This window comes from Lynx rufus, unplaced genomic scaffold (genome assembly GCF_022079265.1).
Source record: "Lynx rufus isolate CCGP_SWC_20201006 ecotype Redwood Valley unplaced genomic scaffold, mLynRuf1.p SCAF_11, whole genome shotgun sequence".
Classification (NCBI taxonomy): Eukaryota; Metazoa; Chordata; class Mammalia; order Carnivora; family Felidae; genus Lynx; species Lynx rufus.
The window spans coordinates 58850806-58876910 of record NW_025814825.1 but is presented as its reverse complement, the minus strand read 5'-3'; the positions used below and the strand labels follow the sequence as shown (position 1 = coordinate 58876910).

The window sequence follows — 26105 nt, the reverse complement described above, 5'->3', positions numbered from 1 at the left end:
TACCCAGAACTGTGCCCCCTCTTACTTCTCCGTGGGGTTTCCCCTCATCGTCATCGATGGCAGCACACCAGATACAGCGATAGTGGAATTCTGGAATTCCTGCGGGTCTGATGATGACAGACTACACGGCTGGCCTCGCGGAGAGAGTCCCGGCTGCAGGATTTGCCAGACCGCGGCCGTTGGGGGCCTGTGTCGTCTCGTCCCAAGACTGACTTTCCCAAGTCTGGTTGGTTCTTGTTGCCTGTGACCCTCAGGGACAAGTTCCCATTGCCGTGAATGGTGACCTTTGCCTCTTTGTGTGGGAGAACTTTCCGGCAGACCGTTTTGTCGTTGACAACACCAGCCTCCTTCTGTATCCGTAGCACATGGCCTTGGTGCAGGGTGCTAGGGTTTGGGGAAGCATCTTTGGCCAAACCCAGTCCTGAATCTTTCTGATTCCTTCTCCGCGGATGGAGCTCAGGATGTTTGTGTGGTCGCTGAAAACTGTGTACATCTTGATGTCTTTTGAGAGACCCTGGTTTCTGAGAGCGCTGTAGCTGAGGCCGTGTAGCGCAGTGAGTTGGGGCCCATGTGGAGTCTGGAGGGGGTGTTCCCGGTTGTCTGTTTGGCCAGGGTGCCGTCCCTGCCTAGTCCCTGGCATTAGTGGGGAGCAGGACTGGATTCCACGGGAGTTCACACAGTTACCTTTTGTCCTTTCCTCCTCCTGCCATTTGAGTGCTTAGACACTTACATGTGAGGCCTCAGCCTCTTGGAGCCGAGTCTATCCGTGAGGTCTTTCTCGGCTCCAAAAGTTACGATTCTTCAGCTCCTTTTTAAAAAGTTATTTTTAAATTGCTTCCAGCGAATAACTTTGCTCATACTCTGCATGTAAAGCTTAAGAGTAAATGCCCCTGTCAAAAGACCGCTCAGAAGTGTTCTCTTGTACGTTTTAAAAGATGATAGAAATTCTGGGTTAAAAATCCCATACGTCTTGATTTTATTTTTTATTTATTTTATTTATTTTTGAGAGAGAGAGAGGGTGAGCATGAGCAGGGGAGGGGCAGAGAGAGGGTGAAAGAATCCCAAGGAAGCTCTGAGCTGTTAGCACAAAGCCCGATGTGGGGATCGATCCCCGGAACCGTGAGATCATGACCTGAAATCTAGAGTCGGATGCTTAACTGACTGAGCCAAACAGGCACTCCATACATCTTGATTTTAATACCGAAACCAACTTCCTATTCCTAAAATGACTCCACCTCAAACCCCCACCCCAGTCCATTCTTGGGCTCTTCTTGGATTTCTCCCTGCCTTCAGGGCACTTTGGGCTTACAAAGGAGAGAATGAAGATTTTTGTCTCAGGAAAGTATGGGTCTTCCTGTTCCCGGCGGGAATGGTTCAAACTCTACCTTGCGAAAGGTCATCGCAACTAAGTATGTTTATCTGCCCTCAGTCTTTGCCACCTTAACTTCAAAGGTATGTTTGGGGGCGCCGGGGTGGTTCAGTTGGTTATGTGTCTGGCCTCAGCTCTGGTCATGGTCTCATAGTTTGTGAGTTTGAGCCCCACATCAGGCTCTCTGCTGTCAGCACAAAGCCTGCTTCGGATCTTCTGTCCCCCTCTCTCTGCCCCTCCCCCGCTCATTCTCTCTCTCAAAAAATAAATAAATACAACTTAAAAAAAAAAAAAAAGGTGTGTTTGTAAGTGTAGCTGGAGAGTCCTGTTGACCTGGGCAGTCTTGCAGGGGACAGAACCAGAGAGGAACTGCGGGCTGCTTTGATGGACCACGTTAAGCCTCATGTTCCAACTTTCTCGAGCCAAAGTCTTGTTCATGGTTTAGAGTGAGGTGGTGGTCAAGCAGCCCACAGTTGTACCAGGATGGTGTAGTCATCCTCGGGATTGGCCTTCAAGTGGGCTCCACATGTGTTTTCCTTATAGAAACTGGCCCAGGAAAGACACCATATTTAAGAAGTAACCGTTTTGTCAGACGCAGACTGAAATGGTTGGGGGGTGAATGAGAAAACTCGGTGTAGCCCTTGCAATCTTCAAATGGAAGAGGACATTTCCCACATCATTATGAATACAAGGATGCGTTTTGTTTTTTTTCTCCTTGACTCTTCGCCCCACGCTTTCAATCCATTAGTCTCTACAAAGAGGCAGTTGATTTCCGTCGAACGGCCTGGGCGTCACCGGTTCCCAGAAGGACTAGGGGGGAAGCAGAGAATGGCCCTCAGTGCCTGGGTCTCCGGTTACCTTGAATTAAGACCCTTGGAGCTATGGGATGCCCTTCACATTCAAATCCTAGAGCTAGTTCCTTGAGACGCTTGGCTTTTCGTTCCAAAAGACAGACGCCATATCGGAGAGCTGATCGTCTAACAAAAAGTTTTTACGGAATTTCACAGGCACGGAATTGATTCATGATATGAGCTGGTGTATGGGGAGATTGGTCATGTGGGGCTCCGGGACAGGTAACAAGGCAGTAATGAAGCTCATGGGGTTGTTGTTGTGTCCTCAGCTGGCTGTTGTGAGGAATTCGGACAGAAAGATGACTTCTATTTTGACCGGGTGCTTCTAAAGATGTTTGCAAACCCGGTCTTGGGAGCATAGGAGGTGGGTGAGATGTGGTGCTGCCGAGATAGGAAGACAGAGGAGCTGGAATCCGATTCTTGACTTTGGCCGGCCCTCCCACCTTTCTTCCTAAGAATCGACCATCTGGCTGGGCCCTGGCCGGCTGCCAGCCTTCTCAGGTGGAGCCAGGATTACATCTGTGTCTTTGCATTTTGCATCCAGGTTTCTGCCGAGTCCAGCTCCTCCATGAACTCCAACACCCCGCTGGTGAGGATAACCACACGCCTCTCCTCAACGGCAGACACCCCCATGCTGGCAGGGGTCTCCGAGTATGAACTTCCAGAAGACCCAAAGTGGGAGTTTCCAAGAGATAAGTGAGTATTTCCATTGGACACATCCCCAGATGGAGACTTAGGTCGAAATGGGGATGTTGGATTGACATTTTCTTTTTATGGTCCTTAACTGCAAAGGTCATGTCTGACGATGTCAACAGGAGTGAGTGAGGTTGTATTTCTAACCACCTCCTGAAAAAGAAAAGAATTGATTCTCTCACTTTTAATCGTTCTTTAAAAACAGCTAGTAGGCATGGCTGGTCTCCAAACGAGATGGTACCTTGTTAGCTTTTTTTTTTTTTTTTTTTTTTTTTTTTTTTTTTTTACTGTTTAGATCATTCATACCCAGTCACATGGATGAAATATCCCACTTATAAAAACACATGTGACCTTCCAGCCGCTGGTGATTAGAACATGACTGTTCTGTAGTCCATTTCTTCGGAGAAATTAGATGTAAAATACAAATTGCCCTAGGAGTCTTCACTCAGCGTTGGCTGTTTTTAATGGTTATTCATGTAATATGGGGCTGAAATGGTTCAAATATGGTATCTGACATCAAATTTCCCGTGGTCCATAGTATTTTCCTTAGTGGATGGTGTGGAGGTGTTCTGGTCAGATGTTTGTTCTGATCAGCATGCCCGCCTGGGCTCTGTGGAAGGCATTACCGGGAGCTGTTTATCTCTTGATCTGGCTTGGGATCTGAATCCTGGTTCAGCTAGCCAGTGGCTAGGCAACCTTGATTTTCTGAACTTCCATTTTTATAAACTCACGATCATAGTATTGACCCCCCGGGACTGAGCACAATTCTTGGCTTCTGAGTTTCCCTGCCTTGTGTTTCCCTTCCTGTACGGGTAGGCTGAGAGCTCTGAACCGCAAACATCAAGAAGATGGTGGGGCCAGGCAGAGAGTCTGTGAGGCAGATCTTGTGCTCCCAGCCCTCTATTTCTGGTCCTGCCCAGAAGACAAAGTATGACGGTCCTTGAAGACCGTCAGCTCACTTGTTGTAGTCGTTCGAATCTGAACACTGGGAATAGTAGAAGGTGGACACCTCAGACTATACGTCTACATTCCCTCACCTGCCGTAACCTCTTGCCTGGCTTGGATACAGCTTTCACTCCCTGTCTGTCTTGGCATTTGCAGTTATCTCCCTAAAGTTAAGTCAGAGAAGTGTTTAATTACAATCAAAGAAACTCCTACACAAACTTGGAGGTACCAAGATAAGCTTTTCTAGAGACTGGGTATGACGAGCTCTCTTTGGGAAGAGAGGTAGCTTACGTGGCACCTGTGATTTCGATTCACCCAACTCCACACCAGTTTTGTTTCCCAGCAGCCAATTTCGAGATACTAATGTGTGCCATAAGCTAGGACCAAGTAATTATACAGGTGTCACTCTGTCAAGAGAGCTAATGGAGGTAATTTCCAGTGTGTTTGTGTCCTGTAGCGAAAAGACCATTCTTCATTCGGGACTTGTTTCTTGAACAATAACTGGGGAGGCATCAGAGGAAACACAAGGTGTGGTTCCCTTCCCTGGAGAAGGTGGAACGAGAACGGGGTTGTTTCTCGCCAAGCCGCTTCGCTCCCTCGTTTGAGTGTACCAGTCGGAGGGCGTGCACATTCCTGCACGAATAGGACTGAACTAGGGGGCTGCGATCGTATCGTAAGAAATCCCAGCTCTCGGGTTCAGTGCACGGTTCTTGTCGCCTGTGACGCTGCAGCCAACAGTGGAAGTCTGTGTGTGCCTGACCGTTAGCTCCCACCTTGGGGGAGGACCCTCGGTGCGGAAAATCTGAGCGCTAGGCATTTCAAAACGGAGTTTAGCACAAACGTAGGTGGAGCAGACTTCCAGTGAATGAAGGCTATTTAGAAGCAGTTTATTAGATTGGAGGCAGAAGTCATACAAAGAAAGGATTGTTACGCTTGTCGTAGCGGGGCAATAGGACATAAATTAGCCATTTTTCCAATGCAAATGTTTATTTTTTGCCAAGATATTAAATTTAATTTTAGTTCAGGATAGAAACAGAATGACCTCAGCATAGCATACGCCGCCCTCAGTCTTTGCTTAGCTTTTGCAAACCATTGTGTGCTTATCATAAATAGTGTTTATTTACTAAGGGCAGCTTAATACTTCACTGTGTTGTGCTTAAGTGAAAAAACCACATTCATAAGTATCCCAAAGATTTCTCTGTTCTCTTGGCTTCGAGAATGCCCAGAGACAAATCTATGGCTATTAGTATGGTGTGCACTGAGCTTCTGAGCTTAGAAATACAGTTCCTTGTGTTCACTCTGGATTTTCTTCATTATTAATTTTGGGTAGTTAAGGATTTTCTAAACTGTGAGGTCAAAAGAGAGTCCCCTCAATTTCCAGAATTTTCTTTTTCCTTTAGGGACAAATTAGAGATTCCTTGAAATGCGTTTAAGATTCATATCATGTAACTTGGCCAGGAATGTGACCGTAAAATCCATTGGTATTTGAATAATAGTGATTTTAAAGACCTCACTTCACAGAGACAAAAAAAAAAAAAAGAACAGCTTTAACATTTTTTCTTTGAGACATTCTAAATTACAAATATTCAATTGGCTCAAGATCAAAAGCTCTGCATTGTTAGCACTTAGGAAAGCTGACCACCTCACTAGCGAGGATACCTTCCACAAAGAAAATAAATCGTGAACACAAATGTGAAATTTAATAGCTGTTCCACCCGTAATTGACATTCTCTAAAACGTCACTAAGAAAATACTCAAGCGCGTGTGTACCCCAGGTCTCATTAGTTCCATATGATAAATGCTCCATGCTTTTGCAAGCCGCTGAAAGATTTTTATATTTAGTTCTGGAATTTCCCTCGCTACACCCCTTCACCAGATGCCGTGTGCTAATCCCCTATTTACACATTTAGGCTGACGCTGGGCAAACCTCTGGGGGAAGGTTGCTTTGGGCAAGTGGTCATGGCCGAAGCAGTGGGGATTGACAAAGAGAAGCCCAAGGAAGCAGTCACCGTGGCAGTGAAGATGTTGAAAGGTGAGTGGGGTGAGGGGGATGGGTGGGGGTGGGAAAGGGGTGGAAAGTCTTATCAAGAATGTTCCTTTTGTGGCATGTGAACTCTATCATGGCAGGGGTCAGAGAGCACATAGTTGACCTAGGGGTTGAGAAGTTTTCCATATAAATCAGCATCCCGGACAGACGATTTATCTTGAGCTGTGTGCACTTACAAGAAAGAAAAGCCAGTTTTGTTAGAAAGTGGTAGCCTCCCAGATTGTTCTTCGTCAGCTCCTAGGTGATGACTGTGATTTCCTATTCCCTCTATTTTTGTAGATGCTTAGAAAGTAGCAACTCACGTATGATTGATTAATTTAGAGGAGCATCGGCCTCTTGGATTTGGGTCCCAAACCTTCCCTTACAAATAAAGGAAGGTTGACCCTTTTGGAGGGAGTGAGGGGGTGCAGGGAGAGGAGGTCACACCTTCTGTTTTGTAAGAGAAACAAAACAGAATTGACACCGGTCTGGGAGAATCCCTTAGAAAGCTAAACGGACACCAGCAGGATCGGTGGCTGGGTAGAACCTTCTGGGCCATGTGAGCAGTTACCCCGGGACGTGAACGTCACATGTCGTTGTGCACTGACCTTCTAGCCCTGCTTCATGCCTATGTCCAAGGAGCTTACGGCGTTTCAAACATTAACTTCTTCCTCCACAGTATTCTTTTATGAGACGAGTTATAGGGAACGGTTACATTATAAATCCTGTCGTAGGGATCTTAGAAAGGACGGTTTTTCCCACGTGTCTGGGCAGAGACACCTGTTCTTGAATATGGGTGCCTGACCCATTTGTGGATGCTTCCTGAATTAGGCTCTTTCTTTCTTTCATGGGCTGTCGTGGGATGATCCTGTCCCTCCCTGTGTGGGGAGGTAGCAGGTGGAAGGAGTAAGAAAGATGAATTTTTTTTAAGTTGTTGATCTGCATGGCTCCCAAGAAAACTGGGGCGTTTTGAGGTCCTCACGTTGGGGTTTGATACCTGGGAGGACTGTGCTCCCCCACCCCACGTGTCTCAGCTCCACCAAGAGAGGTGGCCCTCTGGCTTTCGTCTTGTGTGGCCGGGGCCTGCCTCGTGCGCCCTGGCCCTCTTGCGTGGCAGGTGTGGTGGGCTGCATGCCCCACAACAGCCAACCTTGGCACCCCCTGGCCACGTGCCAGGGCACGTGTGGGGAGGGCCCAGGCTTCCGGCCTCCTTTGGCAGAACTTCTGTTTGGCGTCTGGAGTTCAGAAGTGGAGGTCTGGGGGGGTTATTTCTTTGGATGTACCCAGGTTGGTCCTCCCTTTCAGGATGGAGGAAGACGATAGCCCCAGAGCCCTGTCAGGCGTCCTTTTTTTACAGCCAGTGGGTGGCTCACAGCAACATCCCAGCCCTGTCTATGCTCCGTGTGTCTGTCTTACCCTCCAGTCAGTTAATTGCATTGCTCCTCCTTTTGTGAAGCTGAAAAGCTTTTTGCAATGAGGCTGCTACGTATTTCCTTATCTCATTGTTTTAGTAAATGCAGATTGTTCCATATTGAATTAGCTCAGAGAGGTTCACGTGGAAGAGGCTTGCCACTTTCTAGAAGCTGTGAGCCTGTGACTGTAGGACCTAAGCCGCTTTTCTTGAAATTATAGAGCAGAAGTTTAGAAAACTTTAATTCTTTTATGTTGAGAATCACAGCCCCCTTTGAGAAACCCATTATAGAAGGCATGGGCCTTTGCCCACTCAGAATGCACACACACACACATACACACACACACACACACACACACACACACAGTTATGAGGTGTCCCCTGAACCTGTCTGTGAATTTCCTAAGGGCTACAAGGGCTTGGATTAGCAGCACTTGGTCTAGAGAAAGTCTGTAGTGATTTGACATACCCCATCCGGGTCCCTCTCCCCACCCCTGATGCGCTCACAGTTGTTTTCAGACGTCTTGAAGTTTGATAAGGTTTTTTCTGAGGCCCCTTAGATCTGCCAGAGGATGGAATTATTTCATGATGAATTTAAACACCCCCCCCCGCCCCCGCAATTTGTGAGGTTTGCTGGAAAAGAATTGGCCTTCAGCAGAAGAAGGTCTATATTTCTAGTCCTGACTTTTGACCTCATTGACCCCAAATTAGCTATTTGACACGGATCGGGGCAGTTCCCCGTCCGGGCCTTTGCCCCCTTCCCAGTAAAATGAAGGAGATGATTTGGAAAGTCTTTTCTGGTTCTAAAATTCAATTTCATGCTGTTTCAACTACGTTTTTGGCAATGACTTACAGCAGCAGCTGACGGGTTAAGAGAAAAGTAACTGGTTTTTAATTTACCGAATGTTCGTAGATGATGCCACAGAGAAGGATCTTTCTGATCTTGTGTCAGAGATGGAGATGATGAAGATGATTGGAAAACACAAAAATATCATAAATCTCCTTGGAGCCTGCACTCAGGATGGTGAGTAGGAGGAAAAAATGCTTTCATCCAAATAATTTACGCTTCGACGTTAGCATCGTTTTAGAAACGGTTGGACTTTTGGATCTTGCTCCTCGGGTACCTCAAGTGCATGTTTAAAGTTCTCTTTAAAAATCCCCTTAGGAAGATGTTCCTGGCCATGAACACAAAGGGGACTTTGTGACCGTACTGGGGGACTGGGGAATGGTAGGCGTTGGGTGGCTTTGGATGGGAGGGCCTTATAGAGTCCTGCTGTTCTGAGGCCATAACCTGGAGGGTGTTCGGAAAGGACAGGCTCCTTGTGGTTTTGTCTGATGGTGCTAAGAGGGATTTCTCAAAAGAAGACCCTATGTTTGGGTTGACAAATGCCTTAAAATGGGGATTGAGGAAGCCATGTCTTGCTATGGGCAGCGGATGGCTGAGCTCCCAAGACTAGCTTAGAAGAGGAGAGAGTAGAAGGAAGGGACACGTTATCTGCCTCGGGGGAGACAGAGCCCTGGCTTCTCCCATTGGGGAGCTGACTAGCCCTTTGGGACTCCGATTGAGGATAATGAATAGACTTGAAAATCCTATCTTTGCCTCAGCAGCTTCTCTTTTAGGTTGATACCGGGAGTCGGGAGACTTTCCGTGGAGGGTGATGGTAGATATTTTTGGTTTTGGTGGCCTTTAGCGTGGGTCTCGGTGGCCACGACTCGTGTTTGCCCGGTAGCGAGAAAGCGGCCACAGATGATGCAGATGTGAATGGGCCTGGCTGCGTGCCAATACGATTTAATTGCAAAAACAGGCAGTGGGCAGGATTTGGCCTGCGGGCTGTCATTTGCCAACCTCCGATCTGTGCCTCGGAGAAAGGATCGCACGTGTGTGTAAGGAGGCGTACCCAGAAGCGTTTGTTTATTACCAACCTGGAAGCAACGTAAATGCCCATAAGTATAGAGAAATAAATAAAGTGTGGCCTATTTATATGGTAGAATGTATATACAGCTGTTGAAAGGAATGATCTAGATTTTTTTTTTTATCAGCCCGACTGGGTTCCTTCCTCAAGGATAATACGTAGGGGGAAAATGTTGCAAAGCCGTATCTTCACGACGCATCTATGTGCTGGAAACCAGTGCATTGCTTATCGATACATATATGTGGGTAAAATGATTTAAAATGAACGGGCAGAGACAGATCTCTGATAGCCATTGCTCTCCAGGAGGGCACTGGAGCGCCAGGAGGGGGGCACTCGCCGTACCTCTGTTTATTTCTGGAAGACTTTGGGGGCTCGCTCTCTTGACCAAGTGTCGATTGGCATTTTGGGGAAGAGGAGAAGTGCCGCTGTCCTGTTTTTGTGTGTGCTTTTCCGTATGTTCAAATTCAACAAAAAAAGCGCCGGCTTGTGAGAGCTCACACTGTGCTGAGGTTCCCGGGGGGGCAGATCTGGGAAGGGTAGTCGCCTTCCTGAGCTGCTTTCTCTACTCCGTCCGCAGGGCCGCTCTATGTCATAGTTGAGTACGCCTCGAAGGGCAACCTCCGGGAATACCTCCGAGCCCGCAGGCCCCCCGGGATGGAGTACTCCTATGACATTAACCGCGTCCCCGAGGAGCAGATGACCTTCAAGGACTTGGTGTCCTGCACCTACCAGCTGGCGAGAGGCATGGAATACCTGGCTTCCCAGAAAGTGAGTCCTTCACATTCTCCTCAGTTGGGTAGATTCCAGTTTAAAAAAAAAAAAAGAAAGAAAGAAAAAGCCTGTGAAGAAAACAGGCTCTTTGGACGTGCTCGTTTGCTGAGTCAGGCCCTTGCATGTCTCGTACAACCTGGAAAATACTTACGGCATTATTCACACAGGGGCTTAGTGAACTCTTTTCAAAGCCAGAGCAGCCTCAGAAACGTCAAGGGACTGCATAGATGAGCAGAAAAGGTGTCTCCTCTCCTGAGATTCAGCTCTCGGTAGAGAGCCGCGGGCGTCGAGGGGGCGCGGGTGATTGTTTTTGGCTGTATTCGTTCTGTGCCGAGTTGGTGGACGGAGACTTTGGGTGTTGGGTTTATGGTTGCAAGTTTGAAAGGGCGTTAAATATTCTAAGAACAGAGATCAGGCGAAGGGATATTTTAGTAACACTGAGTCCTGGATGTCATCTGGGTTTATTTTGTCTCCTCTCGCGGGGTGACCCTCTGGTTAGAAGTTGGCCAGGTCCCCTGAGGTGAACCGTCTGCATTCCAAGCATGCCCCTGGCAGTGGAACTTTAAACATCTGAGTTATTCTGAAAGCAGTTAGACAGGTGCCCTGATGTCCTCTGGGGCATTTTGGATAACCCAAGACACCCTTCCTTAGCTCACGCTTTGCAGGGAGGGTTGTAGGACTTTGTCCTTGGGCAGAGGTGGGGTCACTGCCTACCTGTGCTGGAGCTTGAAGCCCATCTTCGGGTCCCAAAAGAAGCGAGGTTCTCTCGTGGGCGTGGGCCCACTGTCACCGTGGGGACCTGGGCTGGGTCACAGCCGTGCCAAGTCCTGTGAGTGAGCGAGGCGGCCCGCGCCTGACCCCATGGCGTTAGGGATCCGGGGGAGGGTTGGCCACAAATCCGCCCCCGCTCCTGTGGCCACATCGGAACCCGGCCAGAGCTACCACGTGTTCTGTTGTTGTTGTTGTCGTTGTTTCAAGAGAGTCCAGACTTGAAGACCTTTTCAGATCTTTTTCTTCCCCCCTAAAAAAGCGCTCACCGTGTAGGTTTTAGGAGACAGTTTGGTGCCTGTCTCTGTGTGCAGGTGCACGAACCCAGGGGAGTTTTGACGTGAGGAAACGGTCAGCTCCGGAATGTGGGACATTTCACAAGACATCGCTTCACAATGTCAGCATCACGAAAGACAAAAAGTACTGGGGAGATGGTTCCAGATTAAAGGCAGCTTAAGAGACAGGACAGCTCCATGTACTCGTGTGACCCTGGACTGGGTCTTGTTCAGGATGGGAGGGGGGAGGGGCAGCTTTTATCAAGAACATTTATGAACTGAAATTTGAAATTTGAATTTGAAATTTGAACTGGCAAACGTCGGTATCCGTTGTTCTAGTTCACCTTTGCTGTAGCTTCCAGATAGTCCTAACTAAAACCCTGGGGAGTATGACCTGCCCGCAGGCTGCCAGTTGTGACCCTCAGGTCTTGGTCACTCTGGACCCTCCCTGTGTGGGAGAGGGGGAAGCATTCCCATAGCGGGTGGTGGAGTGGCTCCAGGCCTGAACCTCTTGGAGCAGGAACCTCGGGCGGCAGCAGGAGAGATTAACAAGAAATGTGGGACTAAAAGTAAGTATGTAAAAGGCTGAGAAGCGTGCTGTGCAGGAAACAGGCAGTGTGAGGTCAGTGGGGGGCCCGGGGCCGGGTGTGGGCGCAGGTGGCCGGTGGGCGCTCACGCGGAGGGAGAGCTGTGCGGCTTCTGGGGAGGGACGTCGAGAGCAGGGTGTGAGATGCGGCTGGAGACAGGCGGGCCCTGCTGATTCAGGGCCTCCCAGACCCGGGCCGGGCGCTCCCGGCACATGGCGAGCCACGGAGGGGCCTGACGGGGTCGGGTTTGTGCTGCGAAGCTCGCTCCTTCTCGCACTGCTCGTGACCGCTGGGTTAGAAGCTCGGGGTCCTGCGGAAGGTGATGGTGGTTTGTGTTAGGGTTTCTTGGCTCCCGGAGGCACTGGAGGAGACCACTGATGTGGGATCTGTTTTGCTGTCGGGGTACTGAGTAGATTTCCGGTCGGAGAGACTGGATGGCGGTGCCGCTGATCGGGACGAGGAGGACTAGGGAGTGGGAATAGATTCTGGTGGGCCATCCAGGATGCACCTTGAACATGCGCGGGCGCCCTTCAAGGGCCGCTGTTGAGCAGGAAGCTGCAGGCCAGAGCTTAGCTCTGAGGGCTGGGCTGGGACCTCGGCAGCCAGCAAAGGAAGTGTAGTTTCAAGGCACGGGTGGGCATCTAGGCGGGGCGAGGCGGAGCAGAGGGGCAGTAGAAAAAACTCTCAAATCTGGAGCTTGGCTCAAAGCACCCGATGGCAGTAGAGGCTGAGGGGACTCAGAGGTCGGGAGGAAAGGCAGGGTGTGGTGTACAGAGGTCACAGGAGGGGTTTCAGAAAGGTGGGGTGTTCTTCTGCTCGGAACAGGAGAGGAGGATGCGCCTTGCACCAGGCTCATGGAGCCCGCGGGGATCCGCCGCTGCTCCCAGCTGAGAACTCGGACATCCTTCCTCCTCTGTTCAGTGTAGTAGAGAAGGAACCAAGGGTCAGGTGAGCTTTGTGAAAGGGGGCAAGCGAATACATTTTAGGATGAAGACCGAAAATGCCCTTGTCAATGGGGTTGTGATAATAGCGATTCTCGCCGTGATTAATTACTACCTGTTTTTGAGAACTTAACATCTGCCAGGCACAGGACAAGCCTTTTACATACAGTATCATCCATAACCTCAGAACAGCTCTGGGATAGGTGTGATTTTAGGATAAGTGAGGACTGTTAGGAGGTACCAGGAAACCTTTGGGCAGGTAGGTATGTCTAAGTCATTTTCTGTATTTCCAACATGGGGACGCCTAGGTCCACAGAGAAAAGTGGCTGGTCCCAGACCTGGCCCTGTGGTTCATTCCTCACCCACCCCCCTCCCCAGACTCCCTTGCTCTCTCAGGGAATCCCTGCTTCACTCTGGATGGAGGGGAGGACCACTCGCACAGGGTGGGCTAGAAGGGACAGAGCTGTATTCTGATAGGGCCTTGCAGGGTTCCCTTAGCTGAGGATCCTCTGCAGTTAAAGCCCTAGAACCGATATGAAGCTGGTGGTCGATGAAGATCTTAAGAATGGTCCCCTTGAGGGGCGCCTGGGTGGCTCAGTCGGTTAATCGTCCGACTTCGGCTCATGTCACAATCTCGCAGTGCGTGAGTTCGAGCCCCGTGTCGGGCTCTGTGCTGACAGCTCAGAGCCTGGAGCCTGCTTCAGATTCTGTGTCTCTCTCTCTCTCTGACCCTCCCCTGTTCATGCTCTGTCTCTCTCTGTCTCAAAAATAAATAAACGTTAAAAAAAAAAAAAAAAAAAAAAGAATGGTCCCCTTGAGCAGAGCCTGCTTCCAGAAATGGAGGGCTTTTTCCTGACAGTGGAGGGGAAGAAGCAGGGAAAGGGCCAGATCCTGGCCTGCCCATACGCATGCCTCATGGCCGCTAGCAGTGAGCTTACTGGAGGCCAGCTTAAGGAACTGTTGAGTGAGCTCTCTGGCTCATTACTGATGGAATGCAATTATGAATTCGCCTCAGTAAACATTTACTGAGTCAGGCCCTGTGCTCAGTGCTGGGGATACAGAGATGAACTTGTAGGGCCTGTCCTTGAGCCGCTTTCCGATGTAAGTGTGTGCGTGTGTGTGTGTGTGTGTGTGTGTGTGTGTGTGTGTGTTGGTGGGGAACTAGGCAGTTGGCAGGTAAAGAAGCACCATGATGTACACGGAATACAACTAGGTGATATGGGGTATTTGAGCCTTGTACAAATTATGAAAGTTGTGCTGTTTCTAGTTCAGAGGCCACTAACTTTTCTTCTTACCAAATCCCCAAACCAGTTAAACTTACTCCCATGTGTTAAGCCTGAGTGGGTGTTTGTTTGCTTTTGTTTTTTTAATTTAAAATTTTTTTTTTCTTTTTTAACATTTATTTATTTTTGAGAGACAGAGAGAGACAGAGCATGAGCAGGGGAGGGGCAGAGAGAGGGAGAGACACAGAATCCGGAGCAGGCTTCAGGCTCTGAGCTGTCAGCACAGAGCCCGATGTGGGGCCCGAACCCACGAACCACAAGATCGTGACGTGAGCCAAAGTCAGACGCTGGACCAACTGAGCCACCCGGACGCCCCGGTTTTGTTTTTTTTAAAGCAAGCACCAGCTTTCCCATCTGTAAAATGGGTGTAATCACACCCATCTCCTAGGTTGCCATGGGCATTTAATTAGGTCAGCCGTGCAGAGGCACCCATTACACAGTCTGGGTCATAAGGATGTTAGTCTTTCTTCCCTTAGTGACCCGTTGGTCTCTGCTTACTTAAGAAATGGAATACCAAATGGTCTGAGGGCCCTAGTTATGTAAATGATCAGCACTGCACTGGAAAACAACTCCCGATTTCTGCAGATGATGGGAATTTGGCTTGATGTTAATTATTTTCTTTTCCTGGCGTGTTGGTTCCAAGTCTCTTACTGTTCAGCCCAGAGGGTGGGCGTTACAGCCCAGAGGGTGGCCGGGAGTGTTTGGTAGCATCGTGGGATGTGGGAGATAGGTGCTAGGTTCTGGCTCTCGCCCAGATGATGATGGAGGCCACTGTCGTGGCGTCTCTGAGTTGAGCCCTAATGTGTGGTGGGAGCCCAGCGTGTGGGAATCCAGATTCTTCTGGCCGCACGGCTTGCCAAATGCACAGAGCTCGTGTCGGCGGGGAGCACGCCGCCGGGAGAGTTTGGCCAAGGGCTTGGAAGTTCAATCTGAAGGGCCTCCAAACTAGGAACATGGCTCCCACCCCGGCCTGGTCCCCAGACGGCTTCTGCGAGCTCTCACGTTTCCTGCTTCCATTCTGGCCAGGCACAGGCATACTAACTTGTGGGGTTTTTCCGCTTTCCCTTTTCTGGTGTTTGCTCATCTAGGGGGCCACAGAAGCATCTAAAAACCAGGAATTGTTGGGCGGTGGGCAGGAAAAGAGAATTCCCGATTTATTCTTCAGAGAGAGCTTGGCTGGCTTCTCTATACTGGCCATTTCGCGGAGCGCCTGTCTGCAAAGAGCCCCATTTCGCCTTTGTCAAGTGGCCTGATAGGACTCTCCTTCTTCTGGTCATTAACTTTGCCAGGAGCCCGTGTAAAAGCGTTTGAAAGGGATATTTGTTCACCTCTTTATACCTTACCTTTTCCAAAAAATAGGGGGTGATGATTTGGGATTCTAATTACCATGTATCATGATGAAATCTTACTATGCTGAAGTGTAACTGAAACGTTTAGAACAGCTTGCAAAAGTATATCATTTGTAGAAAGGAAAAATGGGAATTAATTATCTCTAGACCCAAGACCGAAGAGCGAGTTTGTTTCAGAACTAGAAATTAGCCGCCCCGTGTAGCGAGCATTTCAACATTCCGCCCTGCCGCCAAGGCAGGTGACAGGCATAGGTTGGACCCTTTGTGTGGGCTGGTGTCTTCTGGGACATGGACAGACAGGCGTTAGTCATGATCTACGCCGGGAAAGGACGTGGTTAGTACTTTGAGAAATGCAACTTGTGGGAAGCTTAGCAGGTGTGTAAGGCTGAGTTTGGAAGCTTGGAGACCCGTTAGGGGCAGTGTGGCATCTACGGGGATGGAGTGAGCAGTGGTGACATCCTGGGCTAAGTGGTTAGTAGTGGGGATAGAGCAGGATGGACAAAGGGCAGAGGCATTTGGGGGTCGATGTCAATGGAACTTGGGAGGAGGGTGCAAAGAATTCTGGGGTGTATCTCTAAGAGAGAGCCGAGACCTTGAATTGGAGGTACCAGAGAGATGTTAGTGCGGAAATGTTGCATAGCCTGTGGAAGATAACAAGGAGGGTCCCAGGAGAGAGAGGTCAGGAAAGAGGTAGGAATTTGCAAATCTTTTGTATGTATCTAACAATAGAAGCCCTGGGGTATGTGGAAATACACAAAATTAATGGGACATTTCCCCAGTTTTCAGGGACCTGGGGAAGAGAGGAAGCTAGGTTAAGAGAGTGAGCCAAGGGAGGGATGGGGTCGCACTCAAGGGGGGTGGGGGTGCGTTTCTGAAAGGAGCATGAAATCAACAGTGTCCAGAGCTGCAGAGGGAAGAATTGAGGCGTTAGAAGAACTCACTTTGGTCTGACAAAAGGTTCCTCCATCGACTTTCAGAGGCGTGGGGATGGAAACAATGTTTGCGGACTGACCAGGAGGTAAAGATGATGTGGTTTTGGAGGTTAACTAGCTCTTCTGAGTTTGTCTGTAAAGGGAGGGAGAGCAAGTGTTGAGATAAAAGATTTTAGAATAATCTAGTTACAGATCTCGTATGAAGGACACCAGTGTTGGTCCTTGGTGTATCTTTACTCTTCAAAATGACTGGGGCCTTGGTTTTTTAGTTTTGTTTTTAATTTTTTTTAACGTTTGTTTATTTTTGAGAGATAGAGCTCGAGGAGGGGAGAGACAGGGAGACACAGAATCAGAAACAGGCTGTCCGCACAGAGCCTGACGCAGGGCTCGAACCCACGAACCACGAGATCGTGACCTGAGCCCAAGTCAGACGCTTAACCGACTGAGCCACCAGGTGCCCCTAGTTATTTTAATTAGAAAAGAAGTAACCAATTTTTGATTTATGATGTATTTCCTCTCTGCATCCTAAGAAGTATGTTTTCTCTTTATTCTTGAAACATTTTGAAATGAGTTCTTTCTTGGTTTCAGTGCATTCATCGAGATTTAGCCGCCAGAAATGTTTTGGTAACAGAAAACAATGTGATGAAAATAGCAGACTTTGGACTGGCCAGAGATATCAACAATATAGACTATTACAAAAAGACCACAAACGTAAGTCAGTGGCAATGATGTGGTGGAAGGAAGGGGGGCGTGGGGGTGGCACGGAATGTTCTAGATGAAAGATGATAGATGCTCATTCCTCTGCCCTTTATCCCTGTTCTTTTGCTTTACTCTTTTTTTTTTTAATGTTTATTTATTTTTGAGAGAGAGCGAGCGAGCGAGCAAGCAGGGGTATGGCAGAGAGAGAGAGGGAGACACGGATTCTGAAGCAGGCTCCAGGCTCTGAGCTGTCAGCCCAGAGCCCGATGTGGGGCTCGAACTCACGGACCTCAGGATCATGACCTGAGCTGAACTCAGACACTTAACCGACCGAGCCACTCAGGCACCCCATGTTTTGCTTTACTCTTGACCAATTTCTCAAGAAGTAAATTTAAGCTATATTTAAGGTACCTTTAGTAAAGGTGAATAACCAGCAGCCTCTTGGGTCAAGCACTTCCCTAGCAAAGACCAGAGCTTGGGAGTTTCTAGGTTAATTTTTGCCTAGAAGGTGGTCAGGATGTGTCTGTGTGCTAGGGAGAGAGATGGTCATGAGAATCCAGAGAAATGGCACTTCATTCATGCGCCCCAATCTGCACCCTGCACGTTCTATCCAGGCCCTGCTGGAGCGGATTCCTTCTGCTCTCCTGACTGACCAGTGAAAATCATTAGCATCCGCTCTTCAGTGAGGCCCAGTTTGCTGAGCTTACTAAAGTAAATTGGGTTTAAGAGAGTGGCTCTTACATTTTTTTCCCACACTTGCAGGGGCGACTTCCAGTCAAGTGGATGGCTCCAGAAGCCCTTTTCGATCGAGTGTACACCCACCAGAGTGACGTGTAAGTAACTCCTTTTCTCTGGCTTCTTGCCGTCGGGTTGCGTTGCAAAAAACACCGTGTTCACCTCTCTTGAGTCTTTGGTGCCTACCGTATCTCACACGTTTCTGGAAGGTGCAGGAGCTGGCCTTAGAAAGGACGGATTTTATGGTAGGCTGGTGACCAATGCCGTGTTACTAATCTGCCCAGCTTCAAAGCGCACACGGGAGGCGCACCGCAAAGCCACCTCTGGCCAGAGCGGAAGTGTCCCCCGCCCCCCAACTTATTCACGGATGTGCGGCCTCAAAGCCGCTATCGAATTTGCCAAACTGGTGGCATGTTCTTTGCTCCCTGAAAGAAGGAATTTTGAAACTTCTACTCAATGGTCATCTACCATACTTCCCCCCCATCCTAGCTTTGCCCCGACAGAGAAACGCTGAGTGGGGCGCGGTCTGCTCTGGTGATTTCCACGGGGCCTGATGGCTCTGTGTACCCTTTGAAAAAAAAATCAGACCTTGTCTTGGCACCCTTGAGAACGTTAGAGAAACAGAGTGAACATTCTATACTATGTCCGTGATGGTAACACCTAAAAGTACTGTCAGGGTCAGGCTCCCAACTGATGTTGTCGACTTTTAGGTTTGGAAATGAGGTCGAACGATGTTCCCGTGGTGGGACGCTGGGTGGAAGGTTACAGAGCATCTCTCGGTACTGTTTTCCCCAAGGTCCCGTGAGTCTAGAATTCGTCCAAAATAAAAAGCTGGAATCAGTGGAGTTGTTTTTATTCGTGGAAGCAGGAGGACCCCCGGGGCGGGTGTTGATTCCCTGCCACACAGTTCCAGAAAGAAGGTGCCGGGGGCCCGTGTTTGCAGGGAGCCAGCTGCCTGCGTGGGGGTGCCACTCTTGCTCTGCACAGAACCGGGGAGAGTTTTCGTTTCTCACCCCAAACCTGAAACTCCTCCGGATAGAGTCAGTAGGGGTGTGTTTCCAGAGCCACAGTGACAAAGGTAAATGCAGGAATCTCAGCTCGATTATGCCAGGAATTGTCAACATCCTGAAGGGGGCCCAGAAAGTCCAGCCGTGGGTCTCCGCAAGGTCAGGTGCACATGGTACCTTGCGAGTTGTTTTCAGATTCTCTTGTGGGAAACTCGTCTCGGGCCCAGGATTCCTCCAACCTTTTTTTTTTTTTTTCACATTTTTTTTTTAATGTTTCTTTAGTTTTGAGAGAGAGAGAGAGAGAGAGAGAGAGAGAGAGAGACAGAGCACAAGCAAAGGAGGGGCAGAGAGAGAGGGAGACACAGAATCCGAAGCAGGCTCCAGGCTCTGAGCTGTCAGCACAGAGCCCCATGTGGGTCTCGAACTCAGGAACGGTGAGATCGTGACCTGAACTGAAGTCAGAGGCTTAACTGACTGAGCCACCCAGGCGCCCCCCCCCCTTTATTTTCTTTAAATGTTTATGTATTTTGAGAGCGAGCAAGAGAGAGGGGGAGGAGCAGAAAGAGAGAGAGACAGAGAGCAAAAATCCCAAGCAGTCTCCGAGCCGGCAGCCTGGAGCCTGATGGGGGGCTAGATCTCATGAACTGCAAGATCATGACCTGAGCCGAAATCAAGAACCAGGCGCTTCACCACCTGAGCCACCCAGACGCCCCAGGATTCCTGCATCCTAACCCCAGCCTGATGCTAACTTCCTTTCATGACCTTAGTAAATCAGGAACCGTTTGTGCCCTCAGATGCCCCACTGGCTGCGCTGGGCAGCTGTTACCTCCAGCATTGGCTTGCTGGCCTTATTCTGTCAACTGCTCCTGCTGGGGGGTCAGGCACATGGGCTGACGGAAGAGCCGGACGGCAGCATGAAGAGCTTTGCCGCTTCCGAGTCGAGATCCTCACATGCGAACACCGCATTTAACATGAACAACTTCACTTGAGAGGGATGGGATCGGGGCGCCTGGGTGGCGCAGTCGGTTAAGCGTCCGACTTCAGCCAGGTCATGATCTCGCGCTCCGTGAGTTCGAGCCCCGCGTCAGGCTCTGGGCTGATGGCTCGGAGCCTGGAGCCTGCTTCCGATTCTGTATCTCCCTCTCTCTCTGCCCCTCCCCCATTCATGCTCTGTCTCTCTCTGTCCCAAAAATAAATAAACGTTGAGAGGGATGGGATCAAAACCCAACCACCCCAAAGCTCCACCAAAAAAAAAAAAAAAAAAAAAAAGTGATGGTTTACCATCACTCGCGTGTTGTCTGTTGATGGAAAATTCCTTGAGAACATCCCTCACATCATCATCACTTGGGGATGCTCCTTCGGGGCAGGAAGGAACATGCAGGATGAACTTCAGGAGGGCTCGGGTCATTTGTCTTTGAACATGAGAAGTGAGTGGGTGTTTATTTTCTTAACCGGGCACGTTGAGGGTTTTTGCGATTCAGGTGGGTTAGTAATAACCGTGTTTTCTCTCTCCTTTGCAGTTGGTCCTTCGGGGTGTTAATGTGGGAGATCTTCACTTTGGGAGGTTCACCCTACCCAGGGATTCCAGTGGAGGAACTTTTTAAGCTGCTGAAGGAAGGACACAGGATGGACAAGCCGGCAAACTGCACCAATGAACTGTAAGGGCCATTGTCTCTCTTGACGCTGTGTGGACCCTCCCCCCTCCATGCCAGGAACCCTTCTCCTGACTTACTTCGGGTTTTCTAAGGCCCCTGGTTTTCTGTACATGCTCTAAGAAGAGTTACTGCTGGAACTTTCTGGGCTCAACCCCAGAACTGCAGTAGATAGCCACACTGACAGCCATGACTGTCCCAAAGAAAGCACGTTGACGTGTATGGAGTGAGCTTCAAATCACAGAGGGCATCAGGCTTGCGGGCCGAGGGCTCCTACCTTTGTAGAGTGATCTTCCTGGACCACTGTGCTATGTCCTGCCGTTGTCTCTCCTCAGAGAGACAGGGAGAGATACGCCTGGCGTTTTCTCATACACAAGCTGGAAAGCCGTGGGGCTGCCCACACGGAGTGGGGGATTAAAGGCTAGGATAGCTTTTCTTCACTGCGTGCGCCAGCCCCAGCACAGCCAGGGGGAATGGGTGTTTCCACAGCTTTGTGACCGCTGGAGATTGCCCTTACGATTGACATGGGCCCCCATTTCCTTGGAGCAGACTCGTGTCTGGTGACCTGTGTCCCACCCACGGTTTAGCACAGAGAATTAAAAATTTGTCCAGGTGCCACCCTTGGAGCCCCAGGTCTGACTGGAAAACCATGAGCTGGTTTCTAGAAAAACCTAGCCCACACTTCAAGTGGAATTATGTTGTGTTTGTGACATGTGTCCTGTGCAGTAGAATCAGTGCTTTGAAAAGGAGGCTCTCTCTTCCCAACCCCCCAGGGTTAACTGAGAAGAGTGATTGTCCCAGAGACTGTGGTCTATTGTGTATCGTTTCATGGGGATTTTATATCCGTAATCCCATGAGTACTTTTCACTGCACAGTGGACATCTGATGAATGGCCACATTTTATAGTATATTATATAAAGGTATTTATTGTGCTGCCTGTCATTCCTATTGCTTTTTCTACTATAGAGGGTCTGTCGAAACCCATAATCAAGATAAGGCCTGGGACCCTGGGCCTGTCCAAGAGTTAATCAGGAAGTTAACGTGCAGCCCAGTGATGGCAGATTAATTCATAAAAACCTTACCTTAAAGTTGTGGTTTTCAGACTTCATTTAAAACAAACAAACAAACAAAATCTGAGGAAGCTTTGTCCTCGACAGTCATTAAAACCCGAAGCGTGAGAGAGAAGATTCTCCGTGTAGTTGCTCTGGTCCAGGCAGGGGGTGGGGGCGGGAGGGGGTTGCCGGGGACAGACTGGAGACCCGGTCCCATAATAAGGCTTTTCCTGCCACGTCCCAAAGTGCCCTTGAAGGTGTGATACGCCCGTGGGGTGTCACCGTCACAGGAGCACAGAACCCGGCAGTGAAGGCATCTCGACAAATGTCTGTCTTCATGGCATAGATACTGTTCTGAGACATTTTGGGTAAAGTGATGTTTTTGTAGCTCAGAGCGCTTGGTTTCAGAGGAACCAAGAGGTGAATTTGGTGGGAGCGGGGGGGGGGGGGGGGCGGGGAGTGCAGAGAACTGCCTTCTCATCTGGAAAGTTCTGATCCATTGTCATCACTTCGGACGTGTCTCCATAGCGCCTCTTAAAGCTGGCTTCTAGCCGGGCGCCTAGTACGTACAGAATGCATTCACCAGGAAATCCGTTTCCCCAGGTATATGATGATGAGGGATTGTTGGCACGCCGTGCCCTCACAGAGGCCGACGTTCAAACAGTTGGTGGAAGACTTGGACCGAATTCTCACTCTCACCACCAACGAGGTAAGAACCCCCCTTCCAGGAGCCCGCGGGCCTTTCTTGGGAGGCCGGTGCGGCGCTTTCAACGCAACCTCGCCCGCAGGAGGCTGCGCTGTGGTCGATCGTTTTCCCACGGGGCTCAGACAGAGTCAAAATCTCTGCGCCTCCTGAGTCCTGAGTTTTCTCAGAGCGGACTCACGCAACCGGACCCTCCGCGAGGCTGCGCCTCTCTGGCTCTGGGGTGGTGGGTAGGAGAGGGGGGAGGGGAGAGAAACGTCCGGCGACGGCCTTTGGGCTTGCATGGGAGGGTGCGTGGGCCAGTTGGACTCCGCACCCTAGTCGTTAGTGGAGGAGCCGCCAATGGGCTCCCTTGGAAGCAGTGGACTGCCATCTGAGTTCCCGCACAACACACGCCCCTGTCCCTGTCCGCCGTGACCCTGTCCGCTAATGGCCTGTGGCCTCTATCCCCGGGTGTGTGAATGCACACACAGTTTTCCTATAACAGGCGACTTGTGATTTTTTTTTTTAATTTTTTTAATGTTTATTTATTATTAAGAGACAGAGAGACACAGAGCATGGGCAGGGGAGGGGCCGAGAGATGGAGAGACACAGAACCCAAAGCAGGCTCCAGGCTCTGAGCCGTCAGCACAGAGCCGGACGCAGGGCTCGAACTCACGGACCGTGAGATCATGACCTGAGCCGAAGGCGGATGCTTAACCGACTGAGCCACCCAGGCGCCCCTTCGGTTTGCAATTTTTTTTAAGTGAAAACTTGTATTTTTTGTCAAAATATTTTTTTCTATAAAATATTTCTAGTCTGTACCAGTAAAAGAAACACCCCTCACTGTCCGAATCCAGTCCGGGCAGTGCCTGCTTCAGCATGCAGACAGAGAGTGATCTGTATGGTTGTGGAAAATGTATGATCTGAGCAGGAGAGAGCATAAAACCCAGCAAGGCCAGAAAACCCCCCACGAAAAAACTGTTCATGAACGAATTGGAGACATTCAGTGAGGGTACAGAGAGCAGTCTTCCCTCCGAACGAGGAAAAAAAACCTCCCCCAAACCCACAGTTGTCTTACCAACAGCAACGAAAGCTTAAAATTGCTTAAATGAAAATAATACATTTAACGTATTTTTAAATAATACATTTAATAGTATGGGAATGATTTTTTCAAAAAAGAAATAATCCGAAGCCTTAAGCCAGCAACATTATCTTGTGCGTCTAACTGTAGCTGATAAAAGGAGAGATTGCATTTAAATGAATACAGCTGACCTTCAGAAGTTGAAAGGAAAGGAATAGTTCAAGGGGGGGAAAAAAAAGCAACTTTCTTCTCCTGCCAAAATTGTTGTTTCTAGTGTAAGTTCCTTTAACCCTAGACTTGGACTCCACTGATATTCCTATTTTTTTCCCTATCAGATCTGAACATTTATGGCTGCATGTAGCAACTGGGACAGCACTAATGTTCCATTTTAATGGTCCTGCGTCCATGCCCCGTGCTACTTTATTTATATATTTATATTTAAAGCGGGCCCATTCATGCTGAAATTTACATCTAGCATCCTAAAATAAAGCAGAATGCCATATTGTCTAACGGATATAAAAATCGAAGTTTCTTTCCTTCTGAAAATCATTACCATATGCTGGAGAAAAATGGTTCCATTTAGGACAAAATTTCATTTTTATCATTGTAAGCAAAAAGTTCTCTTTTGATGTGGTGGGTGTGTTTGTTTCCAGTTGTGCGGTTAATGCTGATGTTGTTGGAACTTACACATCCCCCACTCTCGGATGGGGGTTCTTTTCTTGCCAACCCTAGTGATGAATTATAGCGGTTTATTTTTTTTTTTAATTTAAAATTTTTTTTTTTGTCTTTTAAAATGTATAGTCGCCAACATTCTGTGGGCTCTTTTCTGATAACACGGGGGCTGGTTGTGCTGTGGTCTGCACTTTTTGTCTCCCCTCAGCAAAACCGCCTGTCCTGGAATGTCACTGGCTTGGGGGGTGTGAGCAGAACGGCCCCAGTGTGTGAGCCCAGCGGGGGCAGCGAGGCCCGGCTGTTGCCCCGTTTAGAAATCTTCCCATAGTTCGCAGAGCGGGGGTCTGCAAACCTCGTCAGTAAAGGGCCAGATAGTAAATATTGTCATCATTGTGAGCCAGACGGTCTCTGCTGGCAATATTCAGTCCTGCCATCAGGGTGAGAAAGCACTTACGGACGATGCGTTAATGAGTGTCTGTCTTCCGGATAAAACTTGATGGACCCTAACATTGAAATTTTAGGTGAATTTTACGTCATTTTATATCATTTTAATGCTATGAGATACTATTCGTCTTTTGATTTCCACCGCCCCCCCCCCCCCCAACCATTGAAAAATGTTAAAAAGCCATTTTTCGCTCATGGGCCATACAAGACCAGGCAGTGGATTCAGAGCCTACCATAAGTTGGAGGAAATGTTATCCTGGGTCGCCCGGGGAGCTCAGAAGAGCCCTTTTTGAATTTCAAACTTTTCTTTAACAGTCCATTATGGATTGAACATGCACGAGTCTATCCGAGCCTTTTCTGAACCTGTTTACATTTTCAACTCAGAGGGCTTCTGAGAGTGATGATTACATCTGTGAAATTACCCGCTGAAGGGAGACATATTCCCCTTAAATGATCCTAGAAACTGCAGTAGTGAAATGTAATTCGTAAAATAAATATTCATGGTCTCAGCTATTTAAAGGGGTCCCAGGAGTCCACAGCACATTATGTTTTTGTCATTTTGCCGGGGCTCGAATTTGACCCGGGTGCTCTCTCTTGAGGAGGCACATAGCCAGCCGCTCGCCTGGGGTCTGTGCGAGTGGAATTGACCGGTCGGCACCTCCTTCTTATCAACTGGGTTTAGACGTTCCCTGCTTGCCCATAGTTCAGTCACGATGGGTTGTGAGAGAAAAGCCGAGGGCAGCCTGGAGTAAACCTAGTAGGGGTCTCGAGGAGGTCTTGGTGGGACCCGGGTGGGGGCTGGATCTCTGGAATCTTCAAGGGGCGCCCCTGTCCTGTCCCCGCTATCGCGTCTCGAGAGCCTGCGTGTGAAATAAAAGTCTTCTCTTCCCTTCTTTCAGGAATACTTGGACCTCAGTCAACCTCTCGAACCGTATTCACCTTGTTATCCTGACCCAAGATGAAATAAAACGTCTCTCTTCCCTTCTTTCAGGAATACTTGGACCTCAGTCAGCCTCTCGAACAGTATTCACCTAGTTACCCTGACACAAGGAGTTCTTGTTCTTCAGGAGACGATTCTGTTTTCTCTCCGGACCCCATGCCTTACGAACCATGCCTTCCTCAGTATCCACATGTAAACGGCAGTGTTAAAACATGAACGGGCTTGTCCTTCTGTCCCCAGACAGGACGGCACCGAGAACCTAGCCACGCTGAGCAGGGAGGCCACGCCCCCGGGAGCTTGCTGTCTCCACTTGTATATATGGATCAGAGGAGTAAATAATTAGAAAAGTAATCGGCACACGTGTAAAGAGTGTATACAGTTGGAAACTTGTAACCTTCACCAGGAGAAGAAGAATGTTTCGGGGGCAATCGACTTGTCCATGGGCCACCACGCGCCCATGACCCACTGTGGGTACTGGCTGTGGACCAGTTGGACTCAAGGCAAACGTATGTTCTGCCTTCCTTGTGAATTTTGTAATAATTGGAGAAAATATATGTCAGCACACACTTACAGAGCACAATTGCAGTATATAGGTGCTGGGTGTATGTAAATATATTCAAATTATGTATAAATATATATTATATATTTACAAGGAATTATTTTTTGTATTGATTTTAAATGGATGTCCCAATGCACCTAGAAAAATTGGTCTCTTTTTTTAATAGCTATTTGCTAAATAAATGCTGTTCTTACACAGAATTTCTTAATTTTCACCGAGCAGAGGTGGAAGGATACTTTTGCTTTCAGGGAAAATGGTATAACATTAATTTATTAATGAATTGGTAATATACAAAACAATTAATCATTTATAGTTTTGTGTTTTTGTTTCTTCGTAATTTAAGTGGCATTTCTATGCAGGCAGCGCATCGGACTGGTTAATCTCTTGCTTGGACTTAACTAGTTGTCAGATTCTCTGACAAGAGAAATATTTACCGAATATGACTAATTTGGGGAAAATGAAGTT

The 26105-nt window shown here is 48.8% G+C and overlaps 1 protein-coding gene across 1 annotated transcript in view; it reads left to right on the top strand.

The window, feature by feature from the left end:
- FGFR2 (fibroblast growth factor receptor 2) overlaps positions 1-25297 on the top strand; it is a 101422-nt gene extending 76125 nt beyond the window's left edge. The window contains 9 exon segments of the mRNA XM_047072743.1: positions 2765-2916; positions 5769-5890; positions 8209-8319; positions 9786-9976; positions 16703-16825; positions 17576-17646; positions 20076-20213; positions 21863-21968; positions 25133-25297. Coding sequence (XP_046928699.1) covers positions 2765-2916; positions 5769-5890; positions 8209-8319; positions 9786-9976; positions 16703-16825; positions 17576-17646; positions 20076-20213; positions 21863-21968; positions 25133-25297 — 1179 coding nt within the window.
- The last annotated feature ends 808 nt before the right edge of the window (positions 25298-26105 follow it).